Source organism: Carya illinoinensis, chromosome 4, assembly GCF_018687715.1.
Source record: "Carya illinoinensis cultivar Pawnee chromosome 4, C.illinoinensisPawnee_v1, whole genome shotgun sequence".
In the NCBI taxonomy this organism is placed as follows: Eukaryota; Viridiplantae; Streptophyta; class Magnoliopsida; order Fagales; family Juglandaceae; genus Carya; species Carya illinoinensis.
Window position 1 is genome coordinate 2,839,440 of NC_056755.1, and position 15,017 is coordinate 2,854,456.

General features: G+C 37.2%; 2 protein-coding genes and 1 pseudogene across 3 annotated transcripts; all 3 read right to left on the reverse strand.

Annotated features, from left to right (window-relative positions):
* Positions 1 to 494: 494 nt before the first annotated feature.
* On the reverse strand, positions 495 to 3,132 carry LOC122306971 (annotated as a pseudogene).
* Positions 3,133 to 4,242: 1,110 nt separating this feature from the next.
* LOC122308180 (transcription termination factor MTERF5, chloroplastic-like) lies at positions 4,243 to 7,570 on the reverse strand. 2 transcript variants are annotated; one of them, XM_043121371.1, is made up of 5 exons: positions 7,351 to 7,496; positions 6,690 to 6,835; positions 6,405 to 6,454; positions 6,039 to 6,254; positions 4,243 to 5,940 (listed from the first exon to the last, which is right to left on the reverse strand). In XM_043121371.1, exons 2-5 carry the CDS (start codon positions 6,698 to 6,700, stop codon positions 4,826 to 4,828), a joined length of 1,392 nt encoding a protein of 463 aa, XP_042977305.1. In that variant the 5' UTR covers positions 6,701 to 6,835; positions 7,351 to 7,496; the 3' UTR covers positions 4,243 to 4,825. The 2 variants fall into 2 exon arrangements, with proteins under 2 accessions (XP_042977305.1, XP_042977304.1); XM_043121370.1 differs by lacking the exon at positions 6,690 to 6,835 and having other exon boundaries at positions 7,351 to 7,570.
* Positions 7,571 to 8,179: 609 nt separating this feature from the next.
* On the reverse strand, positions 8,180 to 13,177 carry LOC122306755 (ankyrin-3-like). Its single transcript, XM_043119271.1, has 4 exons — positions 12,707 to 13,177; positions 10,604 to 10,879; positions 10,122 to 10,259; positions 8,180 to 9,837 (listed from the first exon to the last, which is right to left on the reverse strand). The coding sequence occupies exons 1-4, from the start codon at positions 13,007 to 13,009 to the stop codon at positions 8,290 to 8,292; spliced, it is 2,265 nt and encodes a 754-aa protein (XP_042975205.1). The 5' UTR covers positions 13,010 to 13,177; the 3' UTR covers positions 8,180 to 8,289.
* Between the last annotated feature and the right edge of the window lie 1,840 nt (positions 13,178 to 15,017).

Here is a 15,017-nt window from a genome sequence, read left to right on the forward strand (position 1 = left end):
AAATATTTAAAAAATTTGAATTATTTTTTATGGTTTATTTGACAGTTTAGAAAAATTATAATGATTAGATGAAAAAATTAAAAATTAAAAATTAAAAATTTGAAATAAAATAATATGTGTTTGAATAATATTTAAATATTAAGATAAAACAAGATTGAATGAAATTGATTGTGATCGTCTGGGAAATCAAATGGGCTTAATTCATCCATTTTCACTTAAATGGAGAAGATTATTATCCCAATTCCCGAAACTAAAAAGATAAACAGGTAGATTTTATGGATGATGTTAAATGGTTAGTAAATAGTGATTGAGAAATGATTTTTACAAGCAACATCAAAATTAAAATTTTATGCAAATGACTTATCAAAAAAAAAAAATTATGCAAGTGGAGGCAAAGTTGTCCATTGGAGAGGTGGGGGCTGGCAAATGCTGTCGTCAGACTGACTGGTGCTTCTTTTATGCAGCGAAAACATCATGCGGCAATAGCAGAGGGATCCGACAAATGATCAAGATGCACTGTTTGATTGTGCAAACCACCAAATGTAGATGATGGTAAAACTCTTTAAAATCCCTTAAGAAAAAGTGCCTTCCAAACAATCACTGATACATTTATGGAGGTTACATACAAAAGATCAGAAAATGCTCTATCTCAGGAATGCCAACACGCTCCAACTACTACTTTCTACGAACTCACGTCTGGTTTAACTTCTTTCCTTTTTCCTTTTCTTGTCTCATTAGCGCTCTGTTGTTGCAGTTCAGCTTTTTTCTGAGCTCGAATCATTGCTCGCCTTGCACGGGGCTGCATTTCACGTACCCTTCGACGAGGCATAATGTATAGTTCAAGGGGCATGTCACCGAAGGGTATTCACTTTCAGCAAATATCCTCAATTTTCTATCTCTATCCTGCATACATCGATAGCAGAAGTGTAAGATTATTCGATTGAGATAGCTAATGCACATGGCGGAAATAGAATCAAAGAGAACTACAACAGAAATTGGAGCCTAGAAAAACGCATAAAAAGGCACTTTGCAACAGTATATGCGAATAAACCAATTGTATGAAAGAAGAGGTACATGCAACGAAATGTTTTTTTTTTTTATAGTTCATGCAACGAAATGTTAGCATGAGCTACAACCATACTTTCATCCAAGTGTTAGTTTAATAAAAAAAAACTATTCTCAATTATGTAGAGTACCATCGAAATGCATGAAATACAATTTCTCTCTACTTAAACAAAACTCACATCACGCAATTTGGCATGCGCAATACAGCTTTGTGGATAACTTCTGTAGGATCTTTAGCCAGCTGATCCTTTAATCTCCTTTCTTTGAGGTGACCCACGTACCTACAGGAACATACAGTTCACTGTCAATATCTAAATGCATAAAATGGCCTAACTTGGGAGGAATTTGACAGCTAAATGAACATATTCCTTTTTACATAGATCTAATTTGAACATCTGTCTACCTTGTCTCAAGTGGCACTTAAAGCAAGGAACTTTCTCGTCTCATCACCTATCATCAACAAGATCTTTTATATATAATTACAGGCTCAGTGTTCAGATATTTGCTTCAGGAGATGTTGAACAACTATATACAAAATAACAATATTCCAAATTCACTATTGGAATTAGGTAATGGTTCGTTTTGATCTCAAACTCGTACACTCAACTTTAACAAAAGTAAAAGAATTAAATCATTTCATTTACTTTCATTCCCCCATTTCCAATAATGGCTACAGATCAAAGTGTGTTACTTGCCCAGTGTGCCAACGATAAAACTTGTCTGTGAGTTTTCTCCCCGTGACACAGATATCCTTTGCATTAAGCACAATGCACATATCCCCATCATCACGATTTGGAGTGTAAGTTGGCTTATCTTTCCCTTGAATCACAGTAGATGTTTGGGAAGCCAACGTGCAAAGGACCTACGAAAGAAGCTATCATCATAATTAAAAATAGGCGATTTGATTCCACCAAGTTGAGAACAATTTAACATAAATAACATAAAGAATCAAACTCGTCAGCAGATATAAATCTGAATTTTTTCGTAATAATCTGCTGATCAACTAGGTTACTTCTTTCCTCAAAAGGGGAGTAGATCGAAAGACCAGCATCCTTGGCAAAATTCAAATAACAAAAGAAAACTTTCTCTCCAACCCAGCTAGAATACATAAAGGTCTTCTAGCATTATAATCTGCCAAGCCAATGGCATATAGCGAAAAAAAAGATGGTACACACAAACCTGGCCTTTGGCATCAAAAACCCTCCAACGCAGACTTTCCAGATTTATACGTCTCAGCCCAGCAAGTGCTTTCTGTATGAATATTGGGTGGGAAGTTCTGTTATTGATTCGGTCATATTAGTTAAATATTAATCACCAAGTGACACACCAACCGGATGGCATGTGATACAACTTTTGAAATGGTTTAATTATATCAAGTACCAGTTAAGAACATTGTGTATGACGCAGATAAAGCAACTGGTCCGCAAGGGGTTTACCATGGCAAGTTTTAACACAGTGGGAGAGGAGCGGAGAAAGATGTAATGGGGTTTTTTTTTTTTTTCAGAAATCCCATGTTACTTGCAACTGTGCAGCCCTTCCCAAGAAGAAGTTGGATACCGATACCACACAGAAATATTCCGGAATATTTGCATAGAAACCCATAAAAGACAGAACTAGTCGTTTAGCAAATGCCACAAACATGCGGCGCGCTTCAGCGGCACCCAAAATTTGAGAATTATGCTCATAAGACGGTGTTAAATTGGAATTAAGAAGTAACTTGGGTTTTCACAATGAATGAAAAATATGAGCTATGAAATACGAGAGAGAAAATAAGATGGAAATAGTGCCTTCATGTTGCCATTGAAAAAAAAAAAACAGCTGCTTGGCTTGTCATCTCTCCGTCTTTCTGGGAATTACCTTCTTCACACCCAAATCATTCAGCTCTGAAAAATAAATTGGAAATCAAAGCTAAATAAAATAAAATAAAAATAAAAAAAAAAAGGAAAATGTAGGCCTAGGATTTGGGCGAAGAAAGAGAAGTCATGTTCCGGCTGCGATCCAGTACAATTTTTACATTTGTTTCGTTTTGAATTTTTCAGGACTTCAGGTTAGATTTTGAGTAATCAACGGACTGGCTCTGTACAATTGGGTTTTAAAAGTCCCTCGTTAGCAGACCCAATATGGTTGTTGGAGCCCAAGCCCATTAGCTCATTTTTTATGGTGACTACACTAAGATTTGTACCAACTTGTATATTTGAGATTTGTATATAATTTAAGATAAAAATATATTTAATTCACAATTAAATTTTAAGAAAATAAATTTATAAATTAACGTTTATTATTACAAAACATTTAAAGCACACAACTCTTTTTATTGTAAAACATATTTATATATCATATCTAGTCATGTGAATTTTACAAAATAATTATCACATGCCAAAAATATATTTAGAAACTTGCAGCCGTGCAGAAGGTAATTTATTTTAAGGGAAATAATTTAGACACAAATAGATTATACAAAAATAAACCCACAAACTAATATAGCTTGATGTAATATGTCAGATTGTAAAGTTATTTTTATTCTAAAAGGGATCTCATGAAATTATATCAGCTTGTAAATTTACTTTGTATAAAATTCTTTATATATGTAGCAGTTCTCTCATTTTAAAAATTTACAAAATGTTTGTACAGAGGAAAAAGAGGAGACGCATAGCCATGAGATAGTAAATTCATAATTGATGAGATATTATAAGACTTACAAGTTGAAGGACTCGTGAAAGATAAAGAAACAATCAGTAAAGGAGGGGATGTCAGTCTCAACTGAGCTGAGCTTTCTTGAGCCATTTTGAAGAAGCAACCAGCAACCCACATGGCACCTAAAGGCTCTCTTCTTGAAAGAAAGGCACTCGCATCTTTCATTGGGTTAAACAATTGAAATTCTTTGGATCTGTGCTGTTGGTCATTCAAGTTTGAACCCCTCCATGAATGTTAGCTGATTCGGCAATAACTCTAGATCAGTTTAAATTGAGGGCCGAGTACTTAAAAATTCGACCACTTTCAGTATGGCATGTTTTTCTTTGTAGTTTTCATAACGGTTATGACAGAAGATCTCCTTCATTTGAATCGAAATCTAATAAAACAAGAAAGTAAATGTAGTTTTATGGGTTTAATGGGTTTAGGATGCAATAATAAAAAAAAAATAAAATAAATAAAAAAAAAAATAAAAAAAAAAATAAATAAAAAAAAAAAAAAACTTATAATTCAGAGAGTAACATGTAAGTTTCCCTAATTTGTTTGTTCCGAAGTAACAAAAGGTCATGTTAGCAATACAAGACTAGAGACGCAGAATTAGGCTACACCCTTGGGAAGCTATACTCGAATTGAATCAGATGGAATACTATTTCAATAAAACAACCATTATGCTTCTATACTTTCCTATTGTCTCATCATCAGAGAATATATAGCACCACCAAGCAGGTAGTCCTTCACCCGCCAGGAGTGGGGGCTGCGGGGGATTGAGATGACCGGGGATGGTAGATGGATCTTCATTCCCTTTCTTGCATGTAGCATCATGCACCAAAATGTAAGAAACTTGATTAAGCCTCACAACAGCACTGACATGGCCATAGCTTGCAAATGCAGCTGTAGATTTGTCTACATGATCAAAATTTTCCAATACAGTGCAATAATTCTTATGCTCACTCAACGACACCAATATTTGTTTCTGAGCTGGCAATTGCACCCCACAACGATGCTTTAATAGTGTACCATGTACAGTTATAAATCTGCATACAAACCTCAAACCTTCTTGTACCCGGCCTCAACAAACGTCATTGCTGCTACAACTCGTATCCTTGTCAGGGAACATTTTCTTCACTTTCTTTTTCAAAGTCTTCTCAAAGTCACTACCCGACAGCGATAACACCTGGTTCAGCAGCATTGAAACCCCCAACTCCTTCACCTGTGCATACCTCGGTTTAATCCTTTCTTCCAAACTATAACCAAAATATTGAGGGAATTTCACTAGATCTGATCTGGAATAATCCATGGTCAAAAAGTACTCCCATTTCGGTATCAAATTCCGTGGCAAGCTAAAAGTATACAACGCTCCATATCTTGAGATCATGGTCCCAATTTCCTTGATACTGTATCCCCTCTCCAAAAAGAATTCTGTCACTGGCTTCAAATGGGCCTCTATGCTAAGACCAAAAGTCTGTGGACAACGATAGAGAAGAACAGGAACATCAACCCCCAAAGAATGGAAGTACTCAGCAGTTGGCCGTAACTTCTCCTCCACACTGTAACCAATAATGTGTGGGCCGCGTGTCAGAATCTTACCAATTCTCTCTGCTGAGAGGCCCATCTCGTAAAAAAATTCTACAGTGGTCTCCACCTTCTGCTTGCTATAAGTGAGAAGTGCTGGAAAGCGATATATCACTTTTGCCCATTGTTTCTTGTCCACACCCAAATTTTCCAAGAACGTCATAGTGGGTATAAGGTTTTCGGAGAGACTGATTCCACACAACTGAGGCCTTTTGTTGAGGATGGTGGGAATATCTGATTTTGGTACCCCAAGCTCAAGAAGAAACTCAACCACTGGTTTGATTTTTCCCTCCAAGCTATAGTAGGCAAAAGCTGGGAATCTTTGTGTAATTCCCTTGATCTGCTCAAGATCCATACCAAGCTCTATGAGATAGAGAACATGAGGGCGAAGCTTCCCGGCTTGGTCTATCTCACTCACTCGAGAGATGGCCTTTAGCTTCTTAGTGTCAAGGGTCAGATTGGGTTGAGAAACTGGCACAACTGTTTTTTCTTTAACAGGTGGGTGTGGAAAGTTTTCCACTACATCTACCATGAAGTTCCCATGCTCTTCAAGAAGGGCTTCAAGGAATGGAATAAGAGCGTCCCTGATCTCAAGAGTTGTAAGCTCACGTCCTGTCATGTTAAAGGGAGATGTGATTAGCAAAGACTCAATTTAGAATTATAGATGTTAGCTGTGGATCGAGAGAAGCAGCAATATGTTGAAATCGAACCTACTAGATATCGAGATTTATGAACAGAATGAAGCCTTGAGACTAGGTGATCGATGAAAAGGTCTGACTTGTTGATGGTTCTTGCTGCAACTGCATTGCTCAATCCTTGTTTCTTTAAGAACAGGGTCAAAACAGCCTTGGCTTCTTCTTTTTCTGCTGCTAACAAGGTTGGAGGCACCACTTTCAAGCTGAACAATCCATCTACCCCAGAATCAGCTGCCATAATATCCAAAAAAGAAGCTTAACATCATAAAAGAGAAAATAATGATGACAGAACCAACTGCTATCATATCCAAAAAGGAGGCTTTCTCGTTACAACAGCCCCACATAAGCTACATGAAAGAAAATGAAAATGTACTTGCTTACCGAACTTTGCTTTGCAGGAGAAGTGTTTTGCAGGAAATGGAAGTCGAATCCTGAACAAGATCAAACAAAAATCAAATTTTCCACACTTAGCAGGAAAATCAAATAGAAAACACAATAAATAGAAAGGGACATAGCCAGGAAGGTGTGAGGGATCTACAACTTCAGTTACTTTAGCTACTACAATCATTTGTATCATCCAGTAACTAAAAACCATCTGTCACCCTGTTATATTACCAAAATAATTCACAACAAACAAATTAAATCAGAATTATACCCACTTGATACCTCCTATACATGTGTTAACAGAAGTTCATGCAACACTTCATCTCTAGCAGTATAACATCTTTGGTTTTCCTCACACGACACCACCATTGCACTACTTCATCACCGCTAATCAGCACCAAGTAACCGTTATGGCTCATCCTCAAATGCTTCAAAAGTCGCACCACCTTAGTATTACTATCAATATTACATAATCACTCACTCCCACCCAACGGTTACTTGCAGTTAAAAACCTCTATTTAAGAAGGAGAAAATCGAGAGATTGAATGAAGGCTGAACAAATTTCGTGCTTATTTAGTACAATATTCGGGATTTTCTTCCCCTGCACTATATTATTGGCACAACCTAATGAAGCCCATGAATCATTTAGCTTCGAAAAATGAACAGTATCCATAATTTAAAAAATACACAAGCATATGTTGAAGAAAAGGAGAACTATAAAATACAATTGCCCTCAACCTCACAAAAGCAAAGACCATTAATGCCCCCAACGGATATTCAAGAATGAATTTTTACTTATTTACTTATAAGCCATCAAAGCTACACTAATTAAGCACCAAAATGGAGAAGACTAACAAAAAGACTATAGAGAGAGAGAGAGAGAGAGAGAGAGAGAGAGAGAGAGAGGAACAAAACAGAGAAAGGACCATGGCAGGAGTAGTACCTTGAGGTAGTGAAAAGCCCTTTAGATAGACATGAGAGGTGCTCGACAGAGCGGACTGGACAGAATGCTCTCATCTCTTTTAGCGTATAAAGCAAATAGTAGAGGAAAAACCTGCTTTTGTTATCCAGATGGTCAAAACAAATACAGGGTTCGTTGGCAGAACGAGGGCTAAGCAGTAAGCACGGGGAAATAATAGAACAATCACTGGTGGGGAGCGGCCGATTTTAGCCGCAAGTCCGTGTATAAACGAGGCAATATTCACGTGCAAATATATGCTACTAATTATGAAACGACGTCGTCTAATTATCGTTAGATTTCTTTCTATATATATTTTAAGAACTAATACCCTTCCTAAATATTAGCCAATTTCTTAGATATAAGCCGAAATATTATTTTTTAGAAACATTAATGATATTTAATTATTTATTAATATATAAAAAAAGATAAATACCATTAATGTTTCTAAAAAATAATATTTCAATTATGAGCTTCTTCGTGAGAAAGAAAAATATTTTAACTTTAAAAAAATTACATAAAAATAAACATATAGATTAATATGATTTGATATAATACATTATATTAAAAAATTATTTTTATTATAAAATAAATCTAATAAATTTCATAAAACCAAATCAGTTTGTTGTATAATCTTTTTATATCTATGATAGTTCTAATTAACCTGATCTTTAGACTTCTGGAAATTAATCAGGGAAGAGTATTATTTCTCAAGAAATAAATTAGTTATTATTTTTTTATTTATCAGCCGGTTTTTTTAGAGTTTTAAAAAGCACGTTCTCAGAGAACTAATTTTAACTAGAAGCGAAACTACTGGCAACGAAACCCTTTACAATTAAAAAGCAAGGATACTTCAAGATGAAGTAGCTCTCCATATCACTATACAAATTATTGCCATCTGGCCTCTTCTTAACCCTCAACCATCTATGCATCCTTGTGCTCGCCAAAAATAACTTCTTTCGTCACAAGTTTTATGCCCCGCACCCAAAGCTCAGCTGTTTCAAGCCCACCCTCGCATACAAAATGCACCTCCCTGTTCCTTGTGGTCATCACCCTAAACACTCCAGGTACATCAGCGTCACCCTTCTTCCTGTTCTTCCGAAAAATTGGGCTCGGCCCCACCTCAGCATGCCGGCAGGTCACATTTCTCCGGCTTGACTTCCCCCATCGCAGCACTCCTGCAGACCCTATCATTCTCATCTCCTTCACATGTGGGGTTCCTTTCCCTCCCCTGGTGTGTTTCTGTACGTAGGCACCACCTAATACTAGCTTGCGAGCAAGCTCGTCTAGTATCACGTGTTTCGCGTCATTTTTCCTGCCATCGATTGTCCTTGCAAGAGAGAGTGCTGTTACGCCTCTAGCAGTCTTTATGTTGCAGTCGGCCCCACGCGAGATCAAGAGCTCACACATGGCCCCGTGACCTTCCTTTGCAGCTAGCATGAGTGGAGTGTAGCCTTCCCCATCAGGGATGTTTACATCATAACCTCTACTTGTAAGCAATTTGACTGCAGCCAAGTCCCCACGACGAGCAGCACAATGTAAAGCACAGAACCCTCCAGGATTGCGGTTGCCCTTTTCAAGGGCTAATTCAAGCATTACCTTCTCAAATAAGTCATGGCTCTGATGTAACTCAGATAAAGCGATTGCCGTTTGGCCGTATTTATTATGCAACTTTACGTCGGCCCCTGCATAAACAAGCAACCTGAATGCTTCAACATGACCCTTCAGAGCAGCAAACATTACTGCTGAGAAACCATTTTCATCCTGATAATCAAGATTAAATGCTCCCCAGTCAATCAGGATTTCCAAAGCCTTAATATCACCAGCTTGGGCTGCAAATATTATGGGAGAGAATACCGACATATTGCTGGATCTGGGTATCTTCGTGGCTCTTATTGCATCCAACACAGTGTCTTGGAAAGCAAGGAACCACCGGTTTGACCCTGCAATCGAAATGGCAGACTGATCGGCAACATTTACCAAGCCAAAATCAGCACCGGCCATGGCCAATAACCTGACACACCCTTCATGCTTATATTTTGCACAGATCATCAGGGCCGTGTCCCCAGAATCTGTCTTTGAGTTTATATCACAACCAGAGTCAATTAGGCAATGAAGTACAGTTGATAATCCAAGGCGGGCAGCCATGTGTATAGGACGGAATTCATTTTGATTGGCTGTCTTGACAGGGCATTCAACATTAGCACCACAATTCAAGAGAACCTTGACAGCACCGGCGTTGCCACATAGGATGGCATGATGAAGGAGACTTCTCCCATAATGTGGGATATTGGGGGAGAGGTGTTGTAGGAGCACAGACAAGATTGCACCACTCACTTCAAAATACTCCACTGCACACCAGGTGATGGCATAGGGCTCTGCCAACCCTGCACCAACTCGATATTCTTCCCCAGTAGCCATGTCCCAAGACCAGGCCCCCAACTTCTCTTTGATATCCATCCTAACACCAGCCTGTTTTTCCATTCCAGGAAAAAGACCCAAAGTTAGGGGGGAAGAGGTAATCATGAAAAGATAAACACATTAATAAGTCTCTCACTATCTTATATCTTATATCTCATACTGAGTCTGCAGTGCAGATCATGCATTACCGACTCGAAATTAAATTGCTTCATATTATAGATTGATTTACATTTACCAGAATCTATATACTCAGAATGGGTAGAAAAATTAATAGCAAAAAATGATAGCCCACGCCACCTCGTCATTCTAATATTTAATACTAAGAAAAGACTCACCTGGAGCAGCAAGCGGACAATGGCAACCTGCCTGCCAATCACAGCCGCAGCAAGTGCAGTACAGTCCACATTCGTGTGAACAGAAGGCTTAGATGACTGGAGCAGGAACCGGTCAGATGCACTTGCATCTACACCACACTGCCATTAAGCAATAATGTCAGTACAAATATCATACAAGCTTTTAATACAGTGGAGATTACATCCAAAACCAAAATTTTCAGCTAAGACAAATACACATCAGTGTACTGCACATGCTAAAATTAGCCAGACTACCCACAGATTACACCCGATAATTTTGGCTTCGAGGTGAGGAGCTGCAGAAACTGTACAAAATTCATCAAGATACTAAGGAGCAATTAATTTCGTTACATGATCTAACATTAAAAGCAACCATGTAATGTTCATTTCAATTTTACTAGAACAGTCTGCAGTAGTATCTAAGAAGTTGGTGATTGAGAGCCCATATGAATACAATGTTTTACCTTCATGAGAGTGTCAACCACATCCACATAACCCCGGAAGCATGCAGTGACAAGAGCATGTCGACCAACGTGGGGCCGGATGAGGTCAGAGCCCATGAGCAACTCTGAATGTCTTGCATGGCCATGACAGCTCGCCTCCAGCAAAGCCTCCTCACAGGCTAGCTGTGACGCCCCAGCTTTAAGTAAGATCTCAAGAATCTCAAGATGTCCCTCTCTTACTGCTGCTGTTGTCACGCAGCCCCTGAAGAGTTTCTGGTTCACATCAGCTCCAGAGTTCTGTCATTTAAAAAGCACCAAACCTTAGTATTGCAAAGCTGTTGACAAGACTTCAGAAGAAGATATTTCATTCTTCTCTTTCCTTTTCTTTTAATTTGCTCAAAATATCAAAGAAGACGAAGATTCGCAAAACGTAAGGCCACAAGCAGACAAAAAGGGGGAACAAATCTGATGTAATAGGCAGAAAAGCATGGAACTTTCTTGGGCAGTACATTAATGTCATTAACAAGGAAAAATGGGATGCACAACGTATGTGTGCCATCATGCAATTACCACGCTCTAGCCAGAGGTCAGAAACAACTAAATGTATTGAGGACCAATCAAGACTGATAAAACCAGAAAGGTTCGATTTAAATGCATTGAGGACCATCATGCATTTCTCTCTCTCTCTCTCTCTCTCTCTCTCTCAGATCCAATTGGATCTGAAGGCACAGACCTAGCTTTTCAAATGAATTAGTTTGAAGCCGGATTTATAATCTGCTTCAACTTTAACTATAATCACGGAAAAATAACAAAATAAAAAGATAAGCAACACAAAAGGGTGGACCACAACCATGAATAAGTACTCAATACGTTGAATAACGTGCATCTTCCTGAATCAAACTAAACTAAGAAAAAAACAGTATTAAGCAAATTAACACTCACAGCAACAACCAACTATATGCATCATGAAAAATATTCAACAATATGATAAACTTGACAGGGAAGCTGACTAATTAGGCCATCATTTTTTTGTGGTTTTTAAGTAATGCATAAAAACTTCACAGTGGATAGCATAACGTTTTGTGGAGTGTAGTTGAACTGTCCTCCAGAAAGAAAACCCTTTATCTAAAAAAAAACTGCCAAATACAAATCATCTTTATCAACTACAAAAACGCACTGGCAAATGCAAAAATCAAACTGCCGATCTACCGCCTATCAGAACAGGAATACAGAGTACCAACTACCAACACTTCTCGTTTCCATCAACTGTACATAAATCTAAGGGTGCAAATCATCAACAAACTTCAGTATAGATATCATTCAATTAAAAGTTAATGATAGAGATTTTAAAAGCTGATAGGTGCTAATCCGAAAAATTAGTTACGGGCTACGCATTTACATTGGTGAGAGATAATAAGGCATTTATTCACTGGACCCAACGAGGGAAAGCATTGAAGACAATGAATCTCTAAAGAACCTAAAGGAATAGGCAACTTTAATACCAAAGGTAATAATGTCTGAGAAAATCGAAACCTTAGCTTCCATAGCACTGATTTCCATTCAAAAGCCTAAAACGCATCGAAACCGTCTTTTAATGTCTCAAGTCTTCAAATACTAAAAATATCGATAGAAATTTTAACAGAAGATTTTAGAAATGACTAATGAGAATCACAAACAAGTAAGGACAAATACGAAGAATATGCTTCAAAAACAGCAAACATTAAAAAATTAGTATCACAAATTAAAATACTTACGACCAGGTGTGTGAATACAAAACGTTAATCTCAATCAGCAAAAATAAAATAGACAACTAAGTAAGACAAAACATAACGTTCTCGATATATATTTTAAAAAACAAAAGAAAACAAAGAAAAAAATCGAATTTGGAATTCAAAATCAGTGTGAATCAGAAGATGAATAAGAACAGCACGAATCACAAATTTGAGCACCAAAATGCAGAGATAGACAGGTGAGAGAAAAAAACACACGCTTTCAACAATTTCAAAGCAAAAGAAATAGACGCAACTGTTTCAAAATGCTTCGAAATGGGAGGAACATCAACCATGCGAATGCAACAGTAAAAAAAACTCAAGCTTCGGTGCCAGTACTGAACCGAGCAATTACCAGCAACTTCTTCACGAGGTCGACGTTGCCCGCATGGACGGCAAGGAACAAGGCGGTAACGTCTGTCTTAAACTCCTCGTAGTCCACGCGGACCTCAATAGGCGATTCGTCATGCAGGACCAGCTCGGTCTTCCTGCTCTTGAAGCACACCGCGCCGACGAAGTTCACGTCCACGAACGGATCGGCGATGCACTCGATCGCCGACTTCAGATCGCTGGATAGCGAAGCTTCCAGGAGCCGTTGCGAGACATCGGCCTCGTAGTCCACCGGAAACACCTGCTGCTTCCCGGAAAAAAACGTCATCTCGGCGGCTTCACAAGTGGCGTCGCTCGGGCTTCAGTCGTACCAAACTGTGGCTGCAACTTCAGATGAAAGCTCGCAGTCGCATGCGCCGTCTCTCGCTCTAACAAACACGAGGCTCGAGTCGAGAGAAAGTTGGAAACTTTGAAAGAAAGTGAGCGCCAGAAGTGAGGAAGAGAGCCGGGTACAGATATACTGTGAGGTTTTAACTGCGATTTAACCACGGTTACAAAATTTGGTTGACTGTGTGGGGTCCACTCTCAGTTGTGCGGTTTTAAAATTTTAATTGGTAATTCATGTAATATGGTGTTTATTAGAGTAAATGGTAATCCTCTTCCCCAAATGGCAATACACGACAACGTTAGTAACGGTTGTTGCTGGCCATTTAATTTCCAGAATAATAGTGTAATTACTTTATGAGTATTTTTAATAATTAAACTCTCTAATAGTGAAATAATTTACGAATATCTCAAACCATCCGTAAATAATAATAAAATAATTTATAATTAACACAACGCAAGAAAGTATATCTAGAACATTACTCATCAGGATCACAGTGACCTTATCTTGTAACTGAAACCCATACCTGCATGCAGGCTGTTGTCATTGCTGAAGAATAGCATCTCTGTGCATATGTTATATACAGTGTAAGAAGAAGTTCTGTTCAGTTCTACGCTTCTACTTCCTACTTTTTCCCTTTTAAGGGTCAAAAAGTAGAAAGAAAGGGAAAAAAACTGTGAAAATTAAAGATAAAGGCAGTCCTCCTGCAGACTCCGCAGTCAACAGGAGTAATATACAAGTAATAACCCCCCCTCGATCATTCCGTAATGGCCCCTGCCCAGCCCAAACTGCAGCAGCTTACTTAAAGACCCTCGTTTTTATTTCTCACCTCTTCAATGCAGGCTGAGGCCCCTCCCTCCTTCCAATGTCATATAATTGGTCATATATATCTGCCAATGTCAGGAAAAAAAAAATAGACATCATGGTGAATGAATGAAGATGTTTTCATTTATTCGATGATAAATTTATTAAATTATATATATACATATAAATTTTTATAATTCTGCTTTAAATATAAGTTGGTCATGTAAAATTTGAACTTTGTTGTTCAATTACTATTGATATACATTAATTGATCGTTGCATTTTTTTATGACTGGATTTTAATTTTTTTTTAAGTCTAAATCTCCTGTTTTTTTTTTTTCGTGTATTAAAATTTGGATTTGAAGATAAATGAATTCAAAATCATAGTTATTGATTTAAAATTCAAATTCAAAATTTTCATCCAAAGGAGAATATATATGAAAAATTCCACTAATCATCCTCATATCATGTTGGATTTTTTACTCCTTTTGATTAGTCTCATATGGGTAAGAAATGAATGAGAAGTAAAGGCCAAGCCTATAAAAAGAGTCTTAGACTCTTTGATAAAGTATATAAGTCAAAAAGTTTATTTAATAACTTTTGATCTTAGTTAAAATTCTATATTGAATTTTTTTGTAAAAATGGAATAGGTGTGAGTTATAATTTTGCTAGTGAAAAAGTTTTGTAGGCGTATTTGGAGTGATGAGAAAAACTGTGTGATTGTAACAATTTTTATATAGTAGATTTTTTTATCTGAATTTTGTAGTTTTTCTCTTATTTTAGAAGTTTTTCATTTAAAATTTTGTATTGTTATTATTTTTCTATTTTTCTTGATATTCTTATAAATGGTAGACTTAAGAGGTAAATTTGAGAGGTCTAAATTTTCAATACATCACACATCATATATAATTTTTTTATTTTTTTCTCTTATTAAATATGTGATGTATGTATAATAAGTAGAAGAATTTAATTAATTTAAAAAATATAAATATAATATTTAGTGAATAAAAATAATGAGTAATAAAAATTCAATATATACTTTACTAGTATATATGATAATAATATATTAGTATAAATCCAGGCTGGAATATGACAAAGGAGAATTCCTCCTACGGAGTGAATTGACAGTAGATAACAACATCGCCCAG

Excerpts from the sequence above, each read along its gene's own strand:
- LOC122308180 (XM_043121370.1), bottom strand. The coding sequence starts at position 7,424 with ATGAGAGCATTCTGTCCAGTCCGCTCTGTCGAGCACCTCTCATGTCTA. Across the intron at positions 6,455-7,350 it reads GGGCTTTTCACTACCTCAAG|GATTCGACTTCCATTTCCTG; the intron begins GTACTACTCCTG and ends GATCTTGTTCAG. Across the intron at positions 6,255-6,404 it reads CTCCTGCAAAGCAAAGTTCG|CTGATTCTGGGGTAGATGGA; the intron begins GTAAGCAAGTAC and ends ATATTATGGCAG.
- LOC122306755 (XM_043119271.1), bottom strand. The coding sequence starts at position 13,009 with ATGACGTTTTTTTCCGGGAAGCAGCAGGTGTTTCCGGTGGACTACGAG. Across the intron at positions 10,260-10,603 it reads TGGTTGACACTCTCATGAAG|TGTGGTGTAGATGCAAGTGC; the intron begins GTAAAACATTGT and ends GCTTAATGGCAG. Across the intron at positions 9,838-10,121 it reads TTGTCCGCTTGCTGCTCCAG|GCTGGTGTTAGGATGGATAT; the intron begins GTGAGTCTTTTC and ends ATGGAAAAACAG.